Source organism: Podarcis gaigeae (assembly GCF_964106915.1).
Source record: "Podarcis gaigeae genome assembly, chromosome: 6".
In the NCBI taxonomy this organism is placed as follows: Eukaryota; Metazoa; Chordata; class Lepidosauria; order Squamata; family Lacertidae; genus Podarcis; species Podarcis gaigeae.
Genome location: NC_139682.1, coordinates 79,622,919 through 79,649,750, shown reverse-complemented (window position 1 = coordinate 79,649,750; position 26,832 = coordinate 79,622,919). Strand labels below are relative to the sequence as shown.

The window sequence follows — 26,832 nt, the reverse complement described above, 5'->3', positions numbered from 1 at the left end:
TTAAGACCACATATTCTTCAGCGTTCTTGATTGTTGATAAAAGGTTTATTACTTTCATGATTAACTTCACCCAAATACCATACAGAGAACCATGCAATCCCCGACACACATAACCAAAGTTCTGTCTTGAGATTTCTCAGGAAAAGTTTTAAACTTACACTTTGTACCTCATTGAAAGCAGCTGTCTATGACACTCTTACAAGTTGCATGGAATCTTGTAGCTTACCACATTGTAGTTGTGCAATACATTTACATTTCCTCTTGTAGCTAAGCTCATTGCCCTTTTATAATAGTATTTTTAGAAACAGACTTTTTTTCAGGATAGAAAGTTTACACATTATTACTGAAAAATCATTAGCATATATACAAATGTTTCCCAAGTCCTAGCATGATATATTGCAATGGTGAGCATTCTCTACACCAAACACTTTGCAGCAAAATGCCATCTATAACCAAGTAGATTAATATAAAAACATAAGCTGTTACATACATCTTATTCTTATCCGTTACCTTCCCCTTCCCCCCAACCCAAGGAAAGGAGATTTCAAATTATAAAAAGAACAGTCCCAAATACAGCACTGATTTATAAAATATGTACATAGGGTACAATCCAGTTCAAATCAAGGACTTTTAAGACCTGCTGATTTCAGTAGGGAAGTCAGATATGTAACACTTCTCCCACTGTAATCATTTGAACTTAAAACACTCTTAACTATCACTAAATTGTATCCATAATATTTATATTATGTGTTCTTAATATCTCTTAAATTAAGCACAGTTGAAAATCTTTGAACGTTATAATCTCTACTCATTCTTAAAAAAGACTGTATCCTTTGATTTTGTTACAGTAAGTGCTTTTACATCATCCAGTAGTCTTCTAGGTGTCACAATGTGAGTGGAACCTGGTAAAAACAAGATGTAATTGTGAAGGGATAGTCATCAACAACATGAGCTTATTAAACTTGTAACTGGGGAAGGGACAATCTGCATCCTCATTAGGGTGCTGGGTTTGGTAAAGAGGTTTAAACTTCTTTGTACACCCCTGTGCTGTGTATTTCCTCCATTTTTGCTGCCACTGCCAAAAACAGTGAAGTATTGGGGATGTGATTTGGATTGGGGGGGTACTTTGGGTCCCAGGGCTCAGGATTAGCAACCCCTGAACAAAGTAATAACCTTGAGGCAACTTGTTAATTTCCTCCTAGATGCCATTAGTTTCTCCAGCAATTCAGTATGTCAACAGTAGTACGTATTCCAGCCAAGTGGCCATAACAGTGAAACATTTGCTGGGAAATGTTAATCACATTAATCACACACATTTCCTACTTCAAAATGCTCCTTTCCCCAGTTTTTCCTTTATTTTGAAAAAATAAAATAAAAGACCATCTGCATGCTATTACATGCATGTGATTATCACATGCATGTAATTAACATGTAGTTAGGCTCCTAAGACTATTTGAAGCTAACCTGAGTTGCCAGTTGCTGTTATTTCAGATAGATAATTGCAAAATTTAATGCAACTTGATTGAGAAATGAACTACATGAGAATGCAAGGATAAAACACTTGTAGGAGAGGATTCATGCTTTCTGATAATATGCAGACTAGAAACAACAGCTATTTTAAATTGCTTGATTCTTAGAGGAACCAAGAGGAAGATTCAAGAGAACCAATCCAGAAATAAGGACTTTAGTCTTATGTAGAAGGGGTAGTAATATTTAGAAATGTAAGTGGCAAAGTCAAATTGTAGAGGGAGCAGAAGGGGAATCAAATAAAGGACAGAAAAAGGAAGCAAAAATAAATCCTGGTGCTCCTATCGCTTCAAAAGTCAAGCCATTTTTAGACAACAATTCTGTCTAAGCATAATTGGTCAGGCTTACCAATAATAACTTCACAAGACTTGTAGGCTTGAGAAACTTCATATGCACAGCGCATCTCAGAATATGTAATGCCTCCAATGACAAACACAATTAGCCTTGATCCACTTTTCCGATCATCCAAATAACTAGTTTTGGGTTTATTGCGAGCACTGTAAAACAGAGTGGAAAAAAGGACATATGGAAATTAAAGGGGGAACATGCACACAATTTTTAATTTGAATACCATGAAATCACTTACCTCACTGCTCCAGAACCATTCCATGGTGCAGGGCACTGGGAACAATAAGGCCAGTCTTTTGTGTCCAGTTTATTTTCTATAGCATCCTGGAATAAAATAGGTTCTTTAAACAAATTAAGGTGATACAAAGTATTCATTCTGAGTCTTCAAAATCCCCAGATTTTCTATGACTAGAAAGCAGGCATGAAGCCAGCATATAGCAACAAACACTTCCTGGGTAAATGATGTAAACATGTTGACAAAAGAATGGAAGTTAAGGTTCCGAGGAACAAGCCACCTTTCTGAATGACGGAACTGCCTGGTTATAAATAGCTTAAGTCCACACTTTAAACTATTGATTTCTTCTCCAGTGGACTAACTGAAAATTGCTGAGGATCTTGAGGGACACTAAATAATTTTTCTGCCTGCTGCAGCAATTTTAATTCCATATAAATTTCTGCGTATCTATTTTTAATCACTCCTTATTCTCTGATGCACAGTATAAATGCTTAAGGCACACTAGGACTCTTTATTATCAAACTGTCTTTATAAATGTCATTTGTGCCCAGTTTGAAAGTTATTTTCTGAGCATGTCAAGATGAGCAGGAGAAAGTATGCAAGCATAAAGAGTGCTCTCATCCTCAGCCCAATAGCACTTCCAATGGAAGGAGTGTGTCCATAGATGGAATAGATTTCCACTCTTTTCTACTCCTCCCAACTAGCTGCCTCCAAATCTGGATCCTATTTAGCAGATTTTTGGGGTGCATCAGGACTGCAGATGAGAGGAGAGAAAGATGAACTCCTGTTGTGCAAATGGAAGTCTGCTTTTACAAAGCTGGATTATACCTTTTGTATTAGACTGAAGCAACTGTGTTATACTGGTCTAAAAATTAGGAGTGTGAAACATCAGGCTCAGAATATGCCATTCTAGAAACCTGTATCACGCCCTCAGGACTCTCCCCAAGTCATGCCTTCTCCCCAGAAGGTTGTACAGAAGAGAATAGGGGGATTAAATGTTTTGACCTATGCGGTCATTCCCCCAGAAAACTTATCAGGAGTAAAAGGTCTATATTAAATGCAACTAAAATAGGGATAACAACAGCACACAAGGAGATTTTCTTAAAAACATCCAATATTATGTGCATGACTAAAAGCTATTTTATTTAGAAATTTTACCTCCATAATATCCTTAATAACAGGTGTCCATCTAGAAAGTTGAAATGTTTGTTCTGAGGAACGATCCTTCCTCGATGATCTGCGCTGTTGTGATGCAGCCTAAAAAGCCAAAGAGATTGAGCTTGATTGCTACTGAATGCTGTTAGGAGGAATGCTGTTAGCAGTAATGCATTTATAACAGGTTATAAACCACTGAAATAAATTAATATAATTCAAAGACAACGTTCTGCAGTCTATTATACAGGGGTTTCAAAGAAAATCGGAGAGAATAAAATATTTTTTTCGGCAAGCGAAAACAGAAGTACATCTCTTACTAAGTACATAATAAAATGAAAGTTTTAAAACTTAATGGAAGACAATTTTTATACAAAGGGATTTGTAAACATTTGTTGGCCATGAAATTGCATGCATGCATGCTTCACTACCAACCCTGCCCCTCCCAAATCCTTGGCATACAAGGGACACCCAGGAGAGGGGTGGAAGATCACTTTTGACATCATTAACTTAGTCTATATTTGCCACAAGTTACCCTGCTACAGGGTATGAGTTATACCACATGACTTCAGAGTAGCTTCCATACTTGCTACTCTACTCAAACTGTACACAACTCATCAGTCAGCAAGAGTCATACAAAAACATGTCTGAGTGACAGCAGAGCTATCTAAAAAATATGCTTCCAATTTTATCTCATCTTTTCTCAAGCACATGGCATATTTTGCACTTCTTATAGCACAATAAATTCATGTTTACTTGGAAATAAGTCCTAATATGCACAAAAGGGTTTCCTTGAAAGTATGAGTATGTTTAGGATTGCAGCGTTTGGTTTAAGAGGTCAGCACAAAGAAGTTGCAGTCAAGAGTTTCACATTCTTCCTATGAGGCTGTGCTTTAGTGTAATGATGTGAGATGCAAGCCAGTGAAATCCCTGGCTAAAGTCTCCCATCAGCTGCAAATTCATTACATGGTTTTATATAAACCATAATATCCTGCTTTATACCCCACCCCTTACTTACAGGGTTGTTGTACAAATCAGAAAATCATCTGTGTGAAGCAATCTGAACTCCCTGAATAGACATTACATATTAACAATACAATACAAATAAGCAAGAGGTAACACAGAGTTGATAGGAAAAAAATGCTGCATTTCTTACTGCGATGACGACAGGTACACCAAGATACTTCCAATTTTTTATCATGTCGCTATCATTTTCTATCTGTACGTTCTGGATCAGCTTGTCCAAGTTCTCTTGTGTAGTTCCTTTTTCCACATTTAAAAATAAATGTGACATTTTGAATTAGTAACTTTCTGAGATTGGTGTATTTGTTACATTTATATACTGCCCATTTATATATTGCTCATTAACCAAGTGCCGTGAGCATTGAAGAAACTTTAAAAAACCAAAATGGTTTAGAGTAAAATTCAATCACAGAATTTAAGTAAGCATTAATAAGTTTGAAACACTTTATAAAGTGCTACCCTAATACCTGTGTAGCACTGTTCTGAATAAGTTTGCACCGCGGCAGGCCTGAAAAATCTCCATCTCACCAGCAATCCAATAATTACAGTCCAATACAGCTATCCCAGATATAAAATCTATTCTTCAGGGCTGGGCAGCTTTTTATCCATACAAACAAATGACAATTTACTTGGCTTCATCTTCTCCAAAAGAGTAATTTCAACAATAACTCTTGCATAACTGCCATTTATCTCAATAAGCCATGCTCTAATGGCATGAGTGAATTGTGGCCACACATACACATGTGCATACACATGACATTTCATTACATTCATGTAGTTTAGTGTATGACATACTGAACTATCTTTAAGACAGTAGATAGAAGATTTAGACCTTACCATTTGTGCTGAAGATATAGAGGAGGATGGCTCTTATCTTATCATAGCTATCGTGATTTTTATTTAGCAGTACTGGAAGAAGGACTCGCATCTGATCTTTCACTTTCTGTCCCTCTACATCTGTTCCAAGAGCCAAATCCTAAGTTACAAACAAGAGATATCCTATCAAGTTCATAGCAATTATTTCAGCATACTGAAATAATTTAGCCTTAAGCAGAAGTAGAATTTTCGAGGCATATCATATATGTTGTGTTTCCAGGTAACTATCCCTTCTCTCTCAAATGCAATTACGACTGTACTAGATTGCTAGGAGGAATGCTGTAAGAGGAAACCACACAGTACTAGCAGTAATGGAGCAAAACAATACAAGTTCAGTTGTTAACCGATCCTGCAGTACATTACTCAAGGAAACGAGTTCACTTGATCCACTTCGTAAATTTATATCCCATTGCATCCTCTCTGTTGCTGCTCCCCCCTCACCAGTATAGCACTGGGGCATTAGTCTTAGTTCTGGATTTTTAGAAGTTGATAAAGTACCATGACATAACTGTGGCTCTTCCCATTGTTGAACAAAAGTAGCTACTGAAACTAACCCTTAAAGGGCAATGAGAGACCACTATGATACTATCCTGGTAGCTTTTCTGGTCAGGAAAATAGGGCTATGGCAATACTATAGCTGTACACACACACACACACACACACACACACACGGTTTTTTGTCAGTAGCTTTGCACTAGTATTCCAGAACTGCAAAGAACATTAGTTATTTTTTACTAAACATATTTAAAAAAGGCTACTTTGGCCAGAAATGCTTTTAAAAGCCACCAAGATATAAAGTTCTTTCCTTAGGGGAATAGCCAATAGAATTTCTGTTATTATACTGTCCCCAGTAGTTTGTTCAGTCCAAATACCATTGTAGTCTTGGATGATTCACATACCTGTTCAACTTTGCACAGCTTTTCTATGTTATTCTTAAATTTACTCATGCAATCTTCAGCTATATTAAGATGCACTACTTGCTGCAAAACAGAAGCAAAAATGTGCTTACTTTTACATTACATTATGACACAGCAACAGAAAACAAACAATTCATTAACAGGCAGTAAAGTTTAATGTGTCCAGTCTTATTTCTTAAAAACAATCCACAAAACATAAGCTTCACACTCTACAATATGTTACAGTTATAATTTTTAAGAATGCTAATTAAGACCAGCCTAATACTTTCTAAAGCTGCAATCGTAACACACATTTAAGTAGTATAGCCCACTGAATTTAGAAAGAGTTGAACAAACATGCTTAAGATTGCCTGCAAGCCAGGAAAATACAATACAAAGTAGATTTGGGGGTCTTTCTGACACATAGGATACACAATTTAATATAATACATTTTAAAAATTAAGACAAGTTCATGAGGCTTAGATCTTTCAAAAGCAATTAGTTGTGAGATGTAAATGAAATTTACATTTACAAACAGTACGGATGCCTCAAACATCAGAAACAGGGAGCTAACAACCTTTATGTTTTGCTTTTGAACCTGCTGAGGTATCTGACTTGGCAAATGACAACAGAATGCTGGACTAGATGTTCCTTGCTCTGATCCAAAAAGGGAATTTTATCTCTCTTTAGGTTGTTAGTATGCCAGTTAACTAACTATGCAAGTGGGACGGTGGGGATTACCTTGCTAACCCTGCTTCTCCTGCCCAGGTCTTTGCTCTGGTCAAAGGGTGAACTTCTGAAGCAATGAGTCTTCTTGAAGTCATGGAGGCTCCTCGTAAATTTTAGAATAGTGCAAATGCTTCCTGCTTCAGAAATTTACACTCCAGCATGAGAGTAGAAGTTACAATGGTGACAGGGGCAGAGCTAATGCAATTATCTCCACCACCACCCTATGTGTTTACTTAACTCCAATTGTACCAGTTAGATTACTTGTACCAGGAGCAGTTCATGTGGTGCTCTGCAGATGATATTTGACTCCAACTACCATCAAACTGAGCCAACTTCACTAATTATCAGAGATCATGGGAGTTGTAATCCACAACATCTGGAGGGCACCTAAGTCATGCTTATACACCAGCATAATTGGCCACAAACTAAGCCAAATCTAGGCTCGAATCTAAAAAATGAACAGCATCCAAACACATAACAGTATTATATTTTGCTCACCTTAGTAATCTGTTTGCGAAAGTGGGGCATCTTCTTCATGAGCTGAGCCAGATTACTTAAAGATAGCTAGAAAATAATTCGAATTTCAGTTTCAAATATTTCACAATCAACATTTCTTTTAATTTGTGTTTGAGGACCGGGAAATGCATAGCCAGCTTCAAGAAGTCTACTAAGGCTGAAATCCTGTGTTTACTTACAAGGTAAAAAGTATCTGTCTGAAGTCATGGGGCCTTTCTTCTGTGTTTTTATTTATTGACTGATAATATTTATTCATCGCTCAAAAACTATTGTTATTTAGGATTGCACTGCAATATATATTTAAGATTGCACTACAAATATATATATTTTAGTCTCCATTTTAGTAGGTTAGAAGTACCAACAAAAGGCAATTAAAAAACACTTGAAAACAAACCCCAGTGGATTTGCATTCAGTTATTCTCACTTCCAAACCCATGTCTTTAGTATCAAGGTAGTTGCACTCAGCGGAAGACAAATTTAAAAACATTTAGTACCACTTTAAAGTAAATATTTATTTCTTACTTTTCCTTCTGTTGCCTTTCTCTTTGATGAAACTTCTTTCATAAGTTTTGGTATTTCCCTGAAAGAGTAGAAGAAAATGGCTTCTTAATATTTTTAAATTAAATTGAGAATATATACAAGTCTGAAATTCCCTTCCTAGAAAAGCTAGACAGGCTTCCTCTTTGTTCTCCTTCTGCCATCAGGTGAAGATTGATTTATTATCACAAGATTTGGGGAACTCACTTTAAAAAAAAAAAAGGAAAGGACTTTTAATAATCTGTGATGTTTTTACTATCTGTTTTGTACCAGATTTGCTTTTGTATTCTTTTAATTCTATCACACTTTCATTACTTTAACTATTCTAATTTATAAGCTTTTAGGTTTTTGTATTTCAGCTGTGTTGTTTTACTAAGTGTAAGCTGCCTTCAGTCCTGGTTTGGGGAAAAGGTGGTAGTAATAATAATAATAATAATAATAATAATAATAATAATAATAGACTGCTTAAAGGCTTCAAAATCAAAGATAAAATGGTCCAAGGTATGTCTACACATTTGACCAAACTGTAAGAGGTAGTGGAAGACAGAAGTGCCTGGCGTGCTCTGGTCCATGGGGTCAAGAAGAGTCGGACACAACTAAATGACTAAACAACAACAAATGTCTACACAGAGGTGGTAAGCAAGTTTATTTAGTAGAAATTCAACAAGAGCAGCAAAAAATGTAGATTTAGTCCTCAGAAATAAGTGGAATATTTTGTGTATGAGGAACATGCCCAAGGTGCCTGACAATAAGGTGACTCACTCAACTACTCCAGAATAAAATACAGGCTGCCACCTTCTACTGACTTAATGAGAGACAGCAGTACTCTCCTTTTATATTCCTTGGCTGTGGTCTATGGTTTGCCTAGAGCAGGGGTGGTGGTGGGGAACCTAAGATCTGAGGGCCAATCTAAGCCTCTTTATCTGGCCCTCAGGACTATTACTAGACCCCTCCCTGGGTCACACCCCTCACCCTGCTTCACACCTCCTTGAATGCTTTACATAGAATCATAGAACTGTAGAGCTAGAAGGGTCATCTATTCCAACCCCCCCCCCCCCCCCGCAATGCAGGAATTGCAACACACAGTCCCTGTTGCAGAAGCGGGACTGCTTCCACTAGCATGCCAGGTTAGTTGAATACAACCTAATGGGCCAGATTCAGCTATGTCATACTCAGAGTAGACCCGCTAAATTGATGAACCAAACTTAGTCGCACCATTAACTTTAATGGGCCTACTCTGAGTAGGACTAGTACTGAATACCACCAATACAAACGCAGTTTTAAGTAGCTATCAAGTAATGTTATGTAAAATAGCAAAATATGTTCAATCGTACGTACTCCAACACATCCGCAATATGCCTGTGTCGGATTTTCACCCAGAGGTCATCATCTTCTTCCAGAATAGCTTCCCTTTCTTTTCCACTTGCACCTTCCGTCTTATACCTAAACAAAGGAAAAAAAAGCAAATTATTAGTTTTAATATATAAACAGATGAAAACACAGAACAGTTTTTTGCACCTATGCTTTGTAGTTAAAGAAAAGGATTTCAAAACTCTTGTTTTGAATACATCAAGAGTCCTATTTACAACATACAAAAGCAATAGTTGCACTTTTTAGGATATAAAAAGCTGAAATACTAAGCTAAGGAAGCCTAGGAATTATTCCTAGGAATAAGTCCCTCTAAAGTGAGAGCTACTTATTTCCTAAGAAACATGCACACAATATGCTGAAAGGGTAATAATATTTTGTAATGTAATGTAATGTAATGTAATGTATAAAAGATCATCAACTGAGACACAAAATGGCCTATTCCAAAACGTATTGTCTGTTTATATAGGTCATTACATTAATTTCCTCCTTCAGTTCACAGAACAGTTCCTCTTACCCCAACGTGCAGAGAACAATCTCTCACTTTAAACTGGGGAAATACCGTATTTTTCCGTGTATAAGACTAGGTTTCCCCCTAAAAAATGTCAGAAATTAGGGGGCGTCATACATGGGGGCATCTTATAGACGGAAAACTATGGTTAACTATTGATTTCACATATAATCACAAAGCAGATTCTTATATGGGAATTATTTAATGTACAGGTATCTGTACTAACATGCCTAGTATTGTATTCTTCCAGCTGTTAACCAGATTCCTAAGAACTGGGGGAATGCCACAGAGTTTACTACTGCTATGTCACGAAACACCGTTTATATGTATAGGAACTCACATAAAAACTGATTCAACCAGAAGGCAGTAGAAATACAAGAAAGGAAAAAATGGAAAGTTAGTTAAGACCATATTATTGAAAAAGAGTTAGTAGCTATTATACAAATATGAGTCTCTCTTGAATGCATTAGTTATTCCTAAAGTAGATGTAGAAGATGGTGAAAAGCTGAAATCTTGCTGTGGAAGTTTGCATTTGAACTACAGCTGATTGTTAGCTATTTACAGTGGAACTTAAAGGCTGTATACTTTAACTAACATGTCTGAAAGTGTGGGATAACACTCTTTGTATTAACACAAATCCAGAAAGTGGCTTCACATTAGCATCTTAATAGCAATAAGCAGGACTTGATAAAAAATAATTATGTTGTCTGTTGTGAATATTAGATTGGCACTTCAGGTATGGACTCAGGACAAAGGAAGTGTGCCTCTGTCTGTCTATCTATGCGCACACACACATATACAGGCTTTCTCTGCTGACACGAGTAAAGCCACAAAAGTGTGGTATGATACATGGAGCTGTTGAGTCACATGGTATTGTTTGGCAGAGGGACAGATCAATGCTTTAAAATTTTGAGTAGCACTACAGTTACTGAAGTGATTTAGCCTGCAGCATGATGCTATGGATCTGTGCTCAGTGGGGCTTACTCACTATATTTAGGATTTCAGCATTGGCAAAAATAATTCCTGACCGGATAAAAAACTAACAATTTCTACTACCATATCTACCGCAGTACCGTCTACACTGACTAGCAGTAGTTTTCCAGGGTTTCAAATAGAGGGCATTCCAGGATTGTCCAGGATTGAACCGGAGACCTTCTTTATACAAAGGAGATGCTCTACCACTGAGCTTCAGCCCTACAAGACTGTTCAGTGCAGACCACTTAAATGGAGGAAGTTGTCACCACTTACAATATACTCAATTTCCCCTTCCCTTTTATGTTGAACTAAAGGTGGACTGTTCTGGAAGTTCTGCTTATGCCATGTTGATAGTCAAGATGACCCCATTCTTAATTGGTAGTGGCTGTAGCAATGAGCTCATATGTGTGTGAATTCACATGCTTTGAAATGCACTAATTGGCTAGCTTTGACAGTATTCTTATCTGCGGGTCGGAGATATTGGGCTCTGAGCCCAGAAAGGGGAAACATCGGTCATTCTTTGGGTTATCAGCCACCTGTGTTCCCATGTGACGTATGCTGCTTTACCATATAAAGAATGTGTACACTTTAGGCTGGGTGCGCGCAGTCCATCATCTGCTTGCCTGGTGGCAAGAACTGCCAGGTTACTTTTTGCTGTTAAGTCTAAACCCTTCTTAATAAAGACAGTGAAACTGTCTTTAGCATCCTTCTTTGGAATTCCTGTGTCCCACAATTCTCAGGAGTCCTCCTCTGGCTCTGCAATGTGTAACACCTTTAAGCAAGGAACTTCAAAGGCAGTCCTTCTAGGGAATGTTCCATTTCAGCCAACATGGGATAACAAATATAGGGCAGAATGTATTCTTACATTGCAGGAGTTTATGAACTTGTGAGTATATTTAAAAACTGAGATGAAATTATACTTGCTTGTATGTGTCATTTTCAATTGGTAGTAGATCATAAGCCATTGCTTGAAAAGTGAGTTCATGGAGCACAGTCGACACAGGGTCAAAGCCACGATCAATTATTAACAGCTGGGAGTGGGTTTTCCCCTAAAAATCAGAAAGCATCACTTTTTTAAAAAGAGACAATAAGCAAAACAGAGAGTGCTGTACAAGCTAAAAATATTTACTCTATCTTTTAAAAAAGAGGGAAGCTACACAAAATAACAGGGGGAAAAGGCTAAAGTTTATTCTCATATAATTAAAACAATAACCATATTCCCAACATATTCCAAGATTTTCCTGATACTCTATACTCCTATATTTCATGGGGAAGCCATTTAGGTTCCTTCAAGGAATCAGCAGTGAAGAAAAGGAATGTCAGACCCCTCTGCCCTCAAGAGATTTTATTGAAGTAACATGCTGGACTTTATATGGAATACGTTTTGTGTATAGGTTTGTGGCTTGCTTCTCCTTTTTTGTTGTGGTTTAAAAACCTTGTTCAATTCCATCCCCTTGCAAATGGAAGAGCATTATTAGCTCTTTTCCTGCATTTACAACATTCATTCTTCCCAGCTACATTCCAAGGCTCTCCTATCCCCAGCCTCCTAGAGAAAACTAAATATTCACTCTACCTTTACTTGACTTCGTTGATCAATTTCATAGTAGTTTTCAAGCTTTTTCTCAACTAATTGCGCAAGTTTGCTGGCGTTATCCAAAGGCTTGCTGAAAAGAGAGGAAAAAATATTTTTGCTGACATTTATGAGGACACTGATATCTGAAATACATGATTGTGAGCTAGTTGAGTTCATTTGCTCTATTAGAATTTGAAGTGATCATTTGCTACAGAGTATTTCATACAAACAAACCTGCCTTTTTTCAAGTCAGACCATTGGTCTGTCCAGCTCAGTACTGTCTATACTCAGGAAGGAGTCCTTCCTGCACAGCAGTTCACACAGGTACCAGGATTGGAACATGGGATCTTCTTTCTGCAAGCAAAGCATGTGCTCTATCACTAAGCTATGGCTCTTCCCTACAGCTCTTTATTCTGAATGCGCTGAGTTCAGTATGGGGTGGAGCTCACTAGCATGGGAAACATCAACCATCGCAAACTTCATTAGGTTTATACATTTCGCCCCTCCTCCACTCTCTGAGTTGGAGTTTGGAAAAGTGTTAAGGAATTGTACTAAACTAGGTACCTGCGGATGGCGCTGTGGGTTAAGCCACAGAGCCTAGGACTTGCCAATCAGAAGGTCGGTGGTTCGAATCCCCGTGACGGGGTGAGCTCCCATTGCTCGGTCCCTGCTCCTGTCCACCTAGCAGTTTGAAAGCACGTCAAAGTGTAAGTAGATAAATAGATACGGCTCCGGTGGGAAGGTAAATGGTGTTTCCGTGTGCTGCTCTGGTTCGCCAGAAGCGGCTTAGTCATGCTGGCCACATGACCCGGAAGCTGTATGCCGGCTCCCTCAGCCAATAAAACGAGATGAGCACCGCAACCCCAGAGTCGGTCACGACTGGACCTAATGGTCAGGGGTCCCTTTACCTTTACCTTTAGGTACCTGCCGAAGACCTGGTTATGTATACCAAAGCTCTTCTGAATAGTCTCTCACACACCAATGTTCCTTCTGGTGTGCAACCTTGCTTGTCTCCCTCTTTCCACCCAATCCTTTCCCAATGAGCACGAAGCCCTTTTAATAAGAATATTTGACTCCTCAGCATATATTCATAGATTTGTTCCCCACATGCAGGGAAAGTGCATTGGCTCCTAACATTTCAGAATGGGCAATGTTGAATTTCCAAACTGTTCAAAGCGTAGAATCCATTTCGATCCAACCAACAGAACACTTGGAATATAGTATTTCCAGTTGTACCTTCTGTATCTTACACCAGGATTTTCCTCTAGAGTGGCACATAATGTAACAATTTGTTCAGCTATTTGCTCCATTACGTTGTCATTTGTCTTCTCCATGATGGGGCTGTAGCAGCGATAGAAAGCATTTGGGACATCAAGGGTAAATACCTAAAGTAAAGAAATGGTTCCAAATAGACTGTTTTAGGAACCAGAATGTAACAGCAATATCAGCAGAAGATTGAAACTATGATTTGATTAAATTGCAAGCGCAATAAATATCTAGTATAACACAGCTTAATGATACCTTCTCCCACCCACCATCTCTTCTCCTTGGTCCTCTTGAAGAAATGTGTTCCTTGTTCTCACTCACCATTCCTTTACCACTGTGGTCTACTTTCTCCTCTTACTTAAAGGCATCACTGTACAACCTTTTTGCTACCCACACAGATGATGGAACCTGAAGTGGTCAGAACCAAGTTCAATAGTTCAATATGACTGGGCAATGTAATGTCAAAATAACCTTCAAGGATAAAGAAGTCTAAAACCTAAAAATTTTAGGTTTTAAAAATCTCAGCAGGTGACCAAAAACCTAATGTCTAAATAGCTATACCTTGATTTCACTTTTTCCCATTTGTAGTTTTCCGTCAACATCTAATGATTTTTATAATTTATGGAATATGTTCCAACCACTGAAAACCCCATCTGGTTTCTAAAGATTTAGGAGAAAATGCCTACATACTTTAAATTTTCTGTCTGCGGCTATGATGGCTGGCAACATTATGTAAGAGGTGTTGAAATACTGTGTTAAAATATTAAAATCATTTTTGACAATATTCAAATTATGCAGCTTTCTAGTCATTTTTGACAGGGTTATTTTTATTTAACTACTATATAATTTAACAAGCAAGACTCCACATAATAAGCATTAGTTACTTAAAAGGTTAAAAGAGGATTAGACAAATCCATGGAAACATGGAAAAGTTAAGTTCAGTAAATTAAGCTTACCTGGGATTCATAAGGGAAAAAGTTAATATTTATTTCTTTGCACCGTCTTATAGCCTTTGAACAAGATGACTTCATTTTATTGAAAAGTTTGTCATCACAAACTAGGAGGAGAGAAAGGTTTTTCAGCTGTCATATTATTTCATCTTTAAAACTTCTTTTATGCAACAGGCAGTGTGTAAGTATGTCTTACCAATAATTTTTAAATACACCAAGAATCTATTGAAAAGTATTAGTTTTTTTCTTCATGTGGGTATTCTGAGTCATCCACAATGGTCTGATTAAGAAGAACACTAAACCATAATTTAGTGTTGCAAGAAGCTCCTCCTACTCCTCCAGCGCAACCACAGAATTCAAGAGTTCTTAATTCAACATTTTATTAGCCACCATTTACAGTGTCATCTGAACCAGGACAAACTGTAGTTAAACTTAATTATGATTAATGAAAGTGAATCAACTCTAAAGCATGGTTTATGCAGTTAGCTTGTTTCCAGAGGTTACAGTTAAGGTTTCAGGCAATTTGCCAAACCAAAGCAGGAGTGAATAACCTTTGACCCTGCAGGCTAAACTGGGGCAGATGGGAGTTTGAGTCCATCGCCTGGAAGGTCACAGGTTAGACATCCCCAGGGAAGCCAAACCAAAGCAGCCTGCTCTTTGCTGCTGTGCTGGAGGAGGAAAGGAGAGGTAGTGAGGAGAGGTAGTAAGCATGTGAACCCAGAGGCGGGCTGGGTTAATTCTCATAACACCAAACCACAGGAGCTGAACCAGGTCAAGATATCTTGCCTATAGTGGCAAACTATTTTTAAGCACCAAAACAGAAGCCAGTCTTCAGACTAAATTATCTGTGGAAGGTCACCTAACCCTCTAGTGTTCACCGGGGTGTGTGTGTAAAGGAGCAAGGGAGGAGACTGAAGGAAAAAGCACAGAAAACTATGGTTCTACTACTGCACATCCCTTGCACAAACAGGAACATTGCATACCACCCACTGCTCTGAACCTTTTTGTTATCCTAATCTGAACGGAGAAGACCTTTTCAGTGGGGATGTCCTCATTTTGTTGTTATCTCCCAAAACTGCTAACCAAGCCAACTGTTTTCACATTTAGGTAAATTATTAAAAGGGTTTTTTTCTAGAGCAGCCATTTCTGGCAGATGGGAGGATGGAAGAGTATGGTTATAAATGGTATCCTAGTTTTTACTTTGTTTTAACTATTGATACACCAAACCTATATTGCTTTAGGATTGTCTATGCAGGGCTGTTTTAATGGATGACTGATGTTTGTTGTGATTATATTGTTTCATATTATAAGCTGTTCCGGCGGCACTAAGGAACCAAGTTAGCAAGAAGAAATCCCAAAGACAAAATACTTAAAGCAGCACTTGGAAGAAACTACACTATACAGAATAATGTGGGGAAACACGTAATACTCTTGTCAGAATATTGTAGTTTTTTTTAGTCATAACCAATCCCCTCACACCTGAAATATACAAAAGGCTCAAAGGTCATTATCCTGCCTGCTCCCATGGCTACAATAAAAAAACAATGAATTTGCTAAAATTAGTGAATACTTACAGTCAGTAAAGTAGACATATGCTGCTTTGTACTTGCTGGATGATTTACTGACGAAGTCATTTATAAGCCCATCTACAGACTGAACAATTAAAACAGTACATTCTAAGTACAATTTCCATAATTGAGGAACTCTGTCTATTTCCTTTTAAAGAAAGTGCTAAAACAAAGATGAACAAGTCAAAATCTTTGGGGGGGGGAGGGGAGAGAAAATGCTTTAAGAGAGAAAATTATTGACAAACAAAACTTCTATTTATTTTCTTAATATACAGATTTATAGGAAGTGTATTAAATGGACAGCAAATCATAAACAACATACAAATAAGTGTATTTGGAAGATGCAGAAAAGACTGTATTTGAAATGTATGACTATAGTTTTTTTTCCAAACAAGCTATAATCAAACTGTGATTATGAGCCTGACTTGTTAACAAACCACAGTGTAAATCAGGCTTTCCCAAACTTCAGTTCACTGACCCCTTGAAGAGCTTATAGTTAAGAAACCCCAACCCACATTCTTAGGAATGTAAATGAAATAGTAAAGAAATATCAATATATAAACAACACTTATTAATTATTCATCACCATTACTAGGACTCAAAGTGGAAAAAATAAGGAAGCAAAATAAGTGAAGATGAGTGGGCCTGATGGGCTTTAACAAAGTTTATGAATATTGGGCTGTTGGTTTGTGAGTCTGAATCTTAAGTCACTGCGTTCTGCTGTGTTGTTAAATACATCTTTTAAAATACAATGATTCTTCTTAACATGGGAGCTGCACTCCATACATTCCCATGCCCTTTACTTCTGAGGTTCATCGTTCCCAAAATTTTTTGTCGCACTATACCTCATAAACTTCTTTTCCACCCCAGATGCTTGTTGACCCCCAAGGTCTTTATTCGCTGTAATGCAGCACAAGTATGCTTGTGCTTTTCTGGATCTAACCCCATTGACAAAAAGAGAATTATATGAAGTATAGCCCTTTCAAATAAAATTCTGATCTGCAATGATCACTGTTCCTCAGCAACTCTTTACTACTACTACATATTTCAATAAAGTAGTAACCTATGAACATTTTATCACATGGTAATTTTTTTAAAATTTTATTCACAAGAAGATTAAATCAAACTGACCAACAGTCTTAAAAACAACTAACCTTTGCTGTAGGTGTGATGAGATAAATGGCTTTCATGTTAGGTACTGGCTCACGGTTTTTATAAACATTCTCCACAACTACAAAATAAGATATATATTTTTTTAAAAAAACCTTCAGTATTTTATATTCAAACATTTGCAAAAAGAATTAAAAGTACATGATGGATCTCTGATTTGGTAAAACTCCATTTTCATGCTGGATCCCACTTTTCCTAATAATAATTCCAAGCCAACTCAAAACTTACAATCAAAAGTAATAATTATATTAAATTAACAAAGCATGAAAAGAGCAAGATAAAACATATTATATAAGTCCTGCACTTGATCAACAATGTGAGAGGTGGTAATGGGGGCTGTGGCGTTTGCCTCCTAGGATGGGTCATAAGGAAAGGGTTAAAATAGAGGTGATTGGCCAGTGAGAATGCAAGGGGGGAATAAAAGTTAGAGTGGGAGGTTTTGAAAGACAGTTGAAGTTTGGGAGTTGGGTTGAGGTTTGGGAGTTGAAGAAGGAAGAGGGAGGTTTAGGTGTGGGTTGGTAGAGTTGTATTGTGAGAGAGTGAGAGGAATTGTTAGGTGGAGTCAGATAGATAGTTGGAATAATCAGTTTGGAGTTGTTAGGAACTAAGAATAAGAAACTGACAAGAGAAAAGTTAACTGAAACCATAAGCTTGTTCGTGCATTTAAAAATAAACTTGATTATTTGTTTATGTTAACAACTGACTGGACTCCGTGTGTCCCCGTGAGATACGGGGTGATGGCAGCGGAAAAAGCAATCGCAGTGGCGGCACAGGGTCAACAGACCGTCAAACATCCGGGGGCCCTGTGTGTGATCGCCACAGGGACCATAGGGGAAATTTAGGAAACTCCCACCCAACTCCCTACCTCCAACAGGGAGCACTACTGAATTCAGGCTCCCTTCCCTTGGAGCCCCTCCCATTCTTAGAGGGGCAAATCTGGATCCAACCCAATAATTTTAAAAGAAGAGCTTTAAAAGAAAAACTGCAGGTTGCAAGTGCTTCCTTTTCTCTCATAGGGGAATGCTTCTAAGATGAAAGAAGCAAACAAATTGCCGAGCCACGTGAGTGTTGTAATTAGGGTTTTCCATTTATCCTTTGGCAAAGACCAAAATGACCACGAGTCAAACCCAAATAGGCCTGAAACCAGTGATATGTTAATAAATTCAGGCATCAGTTAGCAAACTTAGTTTACAAAATAAGCACAGTACCGCAAACTGCATGTAGTCTCACCACCTACAGGTGTTAAATAGATTTACATAATGATTCTAATCAATCACTATTATGTAAACAGATTTTTAAATGTTAGTTTTATCATGGTAGTTTTTCAGGCACTTCCAGCTTTACACCATAGCTACTTTGTATCTGAGCTTTAGGATAGCTGCAACAAGGAAAAATAAATTTATTTAGTTCCTTTAAATATGGCTGTTTATAGACTATAAAATTTAACAGCAAAATCCATTTTGGAAGTTATCACTTCCCACCACGCCTTCATTAAGCATGACTTTCCTTCTGCCCCCACTGTCAAAATGTTTCAGAAAGCCGTAATATACTAGGAGCTACTGCCTCAGCTCCAAAGTCTCGCTTTGTCCCCCCACAAGGCAACATGCAGGAAGGGCCAGTCAAGAAGCTCCCCCATCCCCAACTAGAGCAGCCTTGCTTGCTCTTCCCTGCTGCCTACCAACAGGGCGGACAGCTTGCCCAAAACCATGGGCCATGCAAGCTGTGGAGGAACAGGCAGGACAGGCTGGGGCAGCTCCCCAGCAACCTTCCTGCTTTGCTGCTGCTTTCTTCCTCTTCAGCCTCTGATGCTGCTAAGTATGAAACAGGCATTGTTTGGTGTGAAGGTGTACAGCAGCAGGAGAGCAGACAGTTGCTGGGGAACTGCCCCAGTCTGTCCTGCCTGTTCCTCTCTGCCTGTGTTTTTGTCATCATGCCACCTAGTGGCAGCCATGAAAATTTCAGTATGATGACAATCCAACAACTATATTATAGCAGTAAGTCATTCTGTAATTAGCCATTCCCCTACCCACTGTTGTAGTTTGGAATACAAGCAGATTAACATTATGCCACCCCAAACCACAGAACCTTTAGCCCACATTCTCAGTGAGAGCACGACAAAAAGCAACAACAACCACAACAACACCACCACAGAAAGATTAGAGAATGAGAAAAGAAACACGAAGTTAAAAGCAAGATTCAAGAAAAAAAAACTTGTAACTATAGTGTTCTTGGGATTCCTCCCAACCACCCAGGGCATGTTCCCTGGTTACCTTCTGTCACTACCTACTGATCTGAAGAGCAGTAGGACTCTCCCTTTATAGTCTTATTCAAGTATGTCTTAAACAGGCACACAGTATGAGATACATCCTTAGAAATTCACCCGTATCTTAACACAGTAATATATTTAAGTAAGGAAGGTAATCCAGTGCAAGTAGGCATTTAATACAGAATACTCACAGTTCTAATATCCTATCTAATATGACTAACTTTCCTCATTAACTATGCTAACTCACTCATCTCAAATTCTCCCTTTCTCTGTCTCACACACACCTTTCAACTGTCATTTTGCAACAGACACATTCAAACTCCACCTGACATTCCATTCACCACCCCTACTGACAATTCTTCCATTCATTATTCTGTTACAACCATATACCAAAAGGATAAGAAACTCAATGAAGACAAAGTTAACAGATGGAAGTAACAAATCCAGCAGCAGAATGAGTAACAGAAAGAAGTGAGATGCAAAAAGGGTAAGTTAATTACACATATGCCCGGTTGAAATACATGACTTTTTCGTTTAATAAGTTTCCACTGGATGTCCTCTGCAAATGCTGACAAAACAAGTTTCCCCATATGCCAGAATCACAGAACTCTGTTTAAAAGGTACTTACCAGTGATCCCTTCTGCTAATAAGTCTGTCATTTTACCACATGATGACAGAAGCTTTGTGGTGAAGTCATCTAGAAGAATTATCTGTATAAAAAATGTTGAAGTAGTGCTTTAGAAAATTATATCCAATTGTAAGCTTCTTTATTGAAATTGGTTTTGATGCCTGGTTTTAAGACGAGAGCTTAATGATAAATCAAAATCGTTGTACCTACTAAAGTATTCATTTATAAAGTATATAATACTCCTCATTTCAGGTCCCAAGAACCCCTAGGAGCTTCCAAACATTAAATATAATATAAATCCTATAAACAACATGGCAGTATCAAAACAAACCATCACAAAAAAGAACACAACTATATATTTTACAACAGCTTGATTTGTAATATTAATTTGCCTCAAAGTACTTCCTAAGTAACTAGATTTTCATTGCTTGCTGAAAGGTAAACAATAATTAACCCACATGGGTGTCTCCTGGAAAAAAGGTTCACAATTGTGGCACCACAACCTGAAATGTGCTGCCTCTCATGCTCACTCACCGCACTTCTGAAAACAGAGGAACATGGAGCAGGGTCTCAAATACAGATCTGAGTGCCTATGTGGGAGCAGGCAATCCATTCAATATCCAAGTCCCTTACTGTTCCTGAGTTTTAAGAGTTAAACCAGGCCAGGACAATTCCACAATCAATGTAGATGCAATGATATCAATGCAAGAAGCCCCAGCTAGAAGTCTGCTCACTGCCTATTGTGACAACTCTAGTTTTTGAAGTTATCTTTTCCAAGGCAGTCCCTTAGTAATATATTGTTATCCCTCATAAGCCCCATGGGATATAAATAAAATATATAATGTTATCTGAATCAAGTCCACATAATGTGAAGTGAAGGAAAAAAGAGATGACACAATCAAAAAATTGCACTAGAAATGGAACCAGTGTTAGAAACTGAGATATGAAAGCTAGGAGCTAAACGGCACCTTAAACCTAGGTTATGGGCACAACAACGGAATATAACAAGAATACAAAGCTGCAAATGAATGAACTGCAGCTAAAATATTATGTTATTTTTTCACATGGTCTAGTCCTTCCTCTGCTCATCCCCCTAATATTCTTAAGATGGTCTCTTCTCCAGTCTTCAGAGAGTAGCTGGAAGTGGGGAGGCAGAAAAAGGTCCTCCTTTCCTTCCACACTCGTTTTAATCTGAAATCTTAGGCGCAATACTGTGCCCATAGCTCAGAAACTCCTCATGCTAATGAAATTCCCTGTCACAAAATGTGCCTAGAACAATTGGAGTTTCAAGCACTGAATGGAACCACTGTGCTTACCAGTCCCCGTCCTCTCTTCTGCCACAAAATGAAGATGCTTGACATATACAACTAGACACTAAGGCACATTAAGGTAGTGGTGATCACATACTAAGGACACTGCAATACAGGCCTAATGAACTAATATATTTATGCCAATGTGGGCATACATGCACCCAAAGGGCTTCCCTGGCATCCACGTGGATTTTTACTGTATCTGAAGAACGTTACATATCTTAGACAAGTGATTTGTTCCTTTGGTTAAGAAAATTTTAGTTTACAAAAGAAGACTAAAAATATTACGATATGTTCTTCTTAAATGGTCAAAATATTTGAAGAAGTTATACTAACAGTGTTATGCTGAGGTATGAATGGGCATTTTGCTTGTTCACAGAGCTCCCTATGCAACATTGGAAAATAAAATCCAGGAACTCGTCAATTAACCATAATTTCCTGTTACATCTAAAGCAGGAACTAGGCTTGCAGGCTTCTGAGCATTAAATGCATTGTTTGAACCTGGCTTGTTCCAAAGGTGGTTCAGACAAAACAGGAAACTATTGTTAATTAGAGGTTTAAGCCAGTTTGTGCAAAGGGAATAGTGAAGAGGCACCACGAGCAAGCACAAGGCTCGCTTATCTTGTCTTAATAAATAGAAATATGATTGCCTGATTTTTCCAAATAGTGTAGATGCATATCTCTGCAGCATTTCAGTAGCTCCCATTCAATTTAAATACTATGTTCTTGAAAAGTATAACCACATTTTCCTTTGACCCTGGATCATGGGGATACACTGAAGTCCAATGCAAACTTTTAAGTAGTCAAGGTCTTAGGTTCCAAGAAGTGCTTGGGACACAGGTCCTCTGAAATCAAAGAGCCTCTCATTTAAGAACACATGTACAAATTTAAAATTTGAGTGAAACTGTTTTAAGTATCATTGTTTCCTTAAAAGAACTTATGGAACTGTGATACGGCTATTGGATGCCTAGTCAAGTACGTTGTGTAAGTGGTGAATGAACTACTATACAGTATTTGATAGAGGCAATTTAAAAAGATTAAACTTACCTTCCATTCCTCTTCTTTCCTACAGTCATCAAATACTGCTGCTTTTAGCTCTGAAAAAGAAATCCAGCAGTTAAAATAGTGGCACTGTAACAATGTGAAATAATCTAGCTCTGTAAGGAAAAAGCCTGGCAGTTCAAACAACTAATTTCATTTCAACAAAAAACTGACATTTTTATACAATGTTTTTGCTAATGGCACAAGCTGAAAAGAACTTACCGTAGTTTTTATGGTGAAAAGAACATGGCAGCAAAACATTAAAATGAAGTATGTAGAGTAACATTTCAGAACCAGAAATATAAACAACTCCTTAGATGTCTCCTAACTGCAAAGGATGTGGCACATGACTATTTTCCTCTCTGCACATCTGAACTTCAAAAAAGCAAACTGAAACCCACATGCTCATCAGGAAGTTCTCCACCTGCAAGACTGCTTCTTTCTCTAATGTATCTATATTTGCAAAAAAAAATTATCTTTAAAGTATTAATATGGTTACTACTGCTGCAAGTGCAATACTAAACCAAGGGTGTGATTTTTAATGGAATAAAGACATGAGAAATGGTACTTAAGCTTGTGCTAGAGTTGTGTAATTTATTTTTTTAATGTGTTATACTAGTACATACAGTGGTACCTCTGGTTACGTACTTAATTCGTTCTGGAGGTCCGTTCTTAACCTGAAACTGTTTTTAACCTGAAGCACCACTTTAGCTAATATGGCCTTCCACTGCTGCTGTGCCGCCGCGCGATTTCTGTTCTCATCCTGAAGCAAAGTTTTTAACCTGAGGTACTATTTCTGGGTTAGCGGAGCATGTAACCTGAAGCGTATGTAACCCGAGGTACCACTGTACAGCAAAGACAGCTCACTCAATGTGTTAGGTATTTTTCATAAAATAAGTTACTGCTTTCTAATGCCAACAGCCCACAACAGCATGTTCACTCTTCTCTGCTGCAGATGTGCTTCCTGCTCTATTATTCAATAATTTTCTTGAGTCATTCTCAAGGCCCAATTTTTTAGTTGAATGTGGAATTTGAATTTTCATACCAAAGAAAGCCTTAATAAAGGCTATCACCTCCTCTTCCCCACTGCATTTATAGAGAATTATGCATTGTGGGAAAATTCAACTACCTATTTTATTAAACAAGAACATCAATAGGAAGTTGGTGAAGACAAATCAGGACTATTATCTTAAGGTTCCTAGCCATACAACCATATGCATGTCCACTAAGGAATATGTTCCACTGAATTCAATGGGAATTAATCCCAAGTAATTGTGTACAGGATTGCATCCTTAGTCTGTCCAGCTACAACAGTATTGCATTCTACCCCAGAGGCTCAGCACCACTAAACCAGAGCTTTCCACTAAACCTGAATACCGGCCACCACCCCCACCCCACCAATCCCCCAGTCTTCCTAGTGACATACACAAAGCTGGAGAGGGGGTTGAAGCAAACCTTCATCTCTCTCTAAGAGTCAGTATGTGTGTCTTGTTTAACACTAACTTCCATACCAATACATACTGGAGCAATATAGGACAGGGAAGAAGTAAACAGGAGGAAATAAGTTCAGAGTGAGTAGAAAAAAACTGCTTCTTCCCCCCAACATACATACAGTGATACCTTGGATTAAGAACTTAATTCGTTCTGGAGGTCCGTTCTTAACCTGAAGCACCACTTTAGCTAATGGGGCCTCCCTCTGCTGCTGCGCAATTTCTGTTCTCATCCTGAAGCAAAGTTCTTAACCCGAGGTACTATTTCTGGGTTAGCGGAGTCTGTAACCTGAAGTGTCGGTAACCTGAAGTGTCTGTAACCCGAGGTACCACTGTATTACACTTCTTTAAGAGTTTTTATTATATTTTTATTGTATTATATTTATGAATAATAGTAACCATATAAGGTCTGTTCTCTGGCACTTTAAACAGTGCTGAAAGCTACTGCATTTTTGTACGAAAACTCTTCTCCAAGGATTCTTACTCCAGAAATCCTCTGACTCAGAGCTATTATTAACAATGATTCAACGGTTTTATCTCCAACAGGAACCTATAGCCTCTTTTAATCACAAATACTTTTTGTAAATCAAAGAGTAATGACTTCCTTATACTGTAGTCTAAACTTGTTTCAAAGTTTGCAATGCGTGAAGCATTTTTAAATTATTTTTATTACTTTTTCAGCTATACAGTCTGTAATCAATCACAGAACATTCAAATAAAACTCTTTAAAAACACTGTGTGAAGTACAGTGGCTTCATGTTCACAATCAGCTTATGTTACACCTTGTATTATGATGTAACACTACCAGTAACAACTGATGTTTCCATATCACCTACTATACAATATCTACATTTTTCAAGGTCGCTAGTCAAAGATGAATGCACCCTTCAAATAACTACAATCATTTTGTTTCAGAGAACTCTGTATTCTAACGTAACAAAACAATGGTGTACGGTATTTGGTCACTGAAAAGCTTTTGATGGTGGATCACAGAAAACATCCAGCCCCTTATGCCCACAAACATCTGCTCCATTTATTTTTAAACACATGCAGAGACAGAAAGAGGAATATTAAATCACAACAGAAGTAAAATTAGGAAACAAATGTGGAAACAGAAAACAACGGTTACAATCATCTTGAGCCCATTATTATGAGTTGAAAGGTGCAAAGGTAAGTCATAACACAAACTGCCATTGTGCTTGCTTGCTTTTTCTTGAAAAGGAAAATAACTAAGTTTCAAAAAAATGATATATATGAGCCCCATATTGTACAAAGCTAAGAAACTATATATATTGAAACCAATAGGCTGTCCCTCTGGTTGCAAATTATACCACCTCTTTTTCTTCACCCATTCTAGGACTGACAACTGCTACCTGCATCCTACAAAACACAGTGCTTGAAGGGATTTTCAGCACTCGCACAGCACCCCGAACAACAAAAATGCTTTATAGTCTTCATATCGCATCACTCAGCCCTTCAAAAGCCCCGATTCCATTTTAATTTTAAACATTTCCTTAAATCTGAAGATCTCTTAAAAGGGAATCCTATTTGTATTCTCAACCATGATGTGAGGCAAATTATGGCGAGTAAATTATATCCAGTAAGCACAGGTCCAAAACCCAACACTCAATCCATTCTGCGTCCCAGGTGTTACCGACCAGGACTAGAAATGTGGCCCCAACAATGTACCTTCCCAGCCCCACCCTCTCCTCATCCTTCTGCAAGTGGGGGGGGGGGATTATGGACGGCTGGACTTTAAACTGGGGCGCAGGATAAAAAACATACATTCAGCCATAATAACCTTGTGCTATTTTGCCACCTAACTTACTCCTCATGGTTCATTTCTTTAAGATAGACAGACAGACAGACAGACAGACAGACAGGACTAGAAATCCTTGCATGCCCAACAAAATGAAAATCCATGTAAGGAAGGGGACTGGAAATCCTTATATGCAACCCAACGAAATGAAAACCCACCGTAGGGAGACACCTGCTCGCGTGTGAGAGAGAAAAGGCGTCTTTCCCCGCTCCTTAAAACGCCGCCCGGTATACAGAAACGTAGCAAGTGAAGCATTTCCAGGCGTGCAGATAAAAAGAGTGGGAAAGAACTGCTTCGCCTCATTTTTCTTGCACGTCAGGATGCCGTTACGGGCACAAGTCAGGATCGGGGGTTGCCTGGCTGACCTCCACACACACCAGCCGACCAACGCCGCCCGCCGCCCTTCCCACCCACCCACCCGCCAGCCTCCCCTCCGTTTTCCCGTGACAGCGGGGGGGGGGAGAGAGAGAGGGGGCAGGCGGCGGAGGAGGAGGCCTCCCTCACAACCGCTGCCGGGCAAGAGGGGAGCGGACTGGCTCTGCCTTTATGCCCTGCCCCGGCGGGAGAAAAAGAAGCGCGAGGCGTGTGAGAGAGAGATGTGGCGACAGCACCCGGCACTCACTTTGCCACACCAGGCTCTTCAGCCCCCGGTCTCCGCTCGCAGCCGGCGCCATCTTGCTTCTTCCCCTGCCCCCGCGACGCGACGGGGAGGGGGGGGGAAATGCCGCACTCTGAGGGAGAAGGCGAGCGCCGCTGTCCTTCGCCGCGGCGCCCCGCCCTCTTCAGCAAGGCCACGCCCCTAGCCTTGCAGGTCCGCCGCCGTCTTTCCGCTGAGCATGCGCGCTGGGCGTACGTGCTCCCAGCAGAAGCGGGCGCGGGGAAGGGGCGGGTCGCGATCCTCCTCTGCAGAGCTTAAGGCGCGCCCGGCTCCCATTGCCTTCAGAGCGATCTTAAGGCGCGCGCCTGACTCTGCGCCGTGCCCCCCCTCCTTCCCCTGTGTGGAAAATGGTTTTCTTTTTAAAAGGAGTAGAAAGAATCCTCAAGAGAAGGATCTGGCT

At 38.9% G+C, this 26,832-nt stretch overlaps 1 protein-coding gene across 3 annotated transcripts; it reads right to left on the bottom strand.

Moving 5' to 3' along the window:
* Positions 1–23: 23 nt before the first annotated feature.
* Positions 24–26,666, bottom strand: STXBP3 (syntaxin binding protein 3). Of its 3 annotated transcripts, XM_083745854.1 has the most exons (19): positions 26,397–26,666; positions 22,472–22,521; positions 20,115–20,196; positions 17,205–17,281; positions 16,057–16,135; positions 14,489–14,589; positions 13,503–13,651; positions 12,267–12,357; positions 11,618–11,742; positions 9,178–9,282; positions 7,825–7,882; positions 7,285–7,350; positions 6,061–6,141; positions 5,123–5,261; positions 4,419–4,525; positions 3,269–3,367; positions 2,114–2,199; positions 1,876–2,024; positions 24–902 (listed from the first exon to the last, which is right to left on the bottom strand). In XM_083745854.1, exons 1-19 carry the CDS (start codon positions 26,446–26,448, stop codon positions 805–807), a joined length of 1,794 nt encoding a protein of 597 aa, XP_083601980.1. In that variant the 5' UTR covers positions 26,449–26,666; the 3' UTR covers positions 24–804. The 3 variants fall into 3 exon arrangements, with proteins under 3 accessions (XP_083601980.1, XP_083601981.1, XP_083601982.1); XM_083745855.1 differs by lacking the exon at positions 6,061–6,141 and having other exon boundaries at positions 26,397–26,563; XM_083745856.1 differs by lacking the exons at positions 20,115–20,196; positions 22,472–22,521; positions 26,397–26,666 and adding an exon at positions 18,047–18,791 and having other exon boundaries at positions 17,205–17,556.
* Positions 26,667–26,832: the final 166 nt, after the last annotated feature.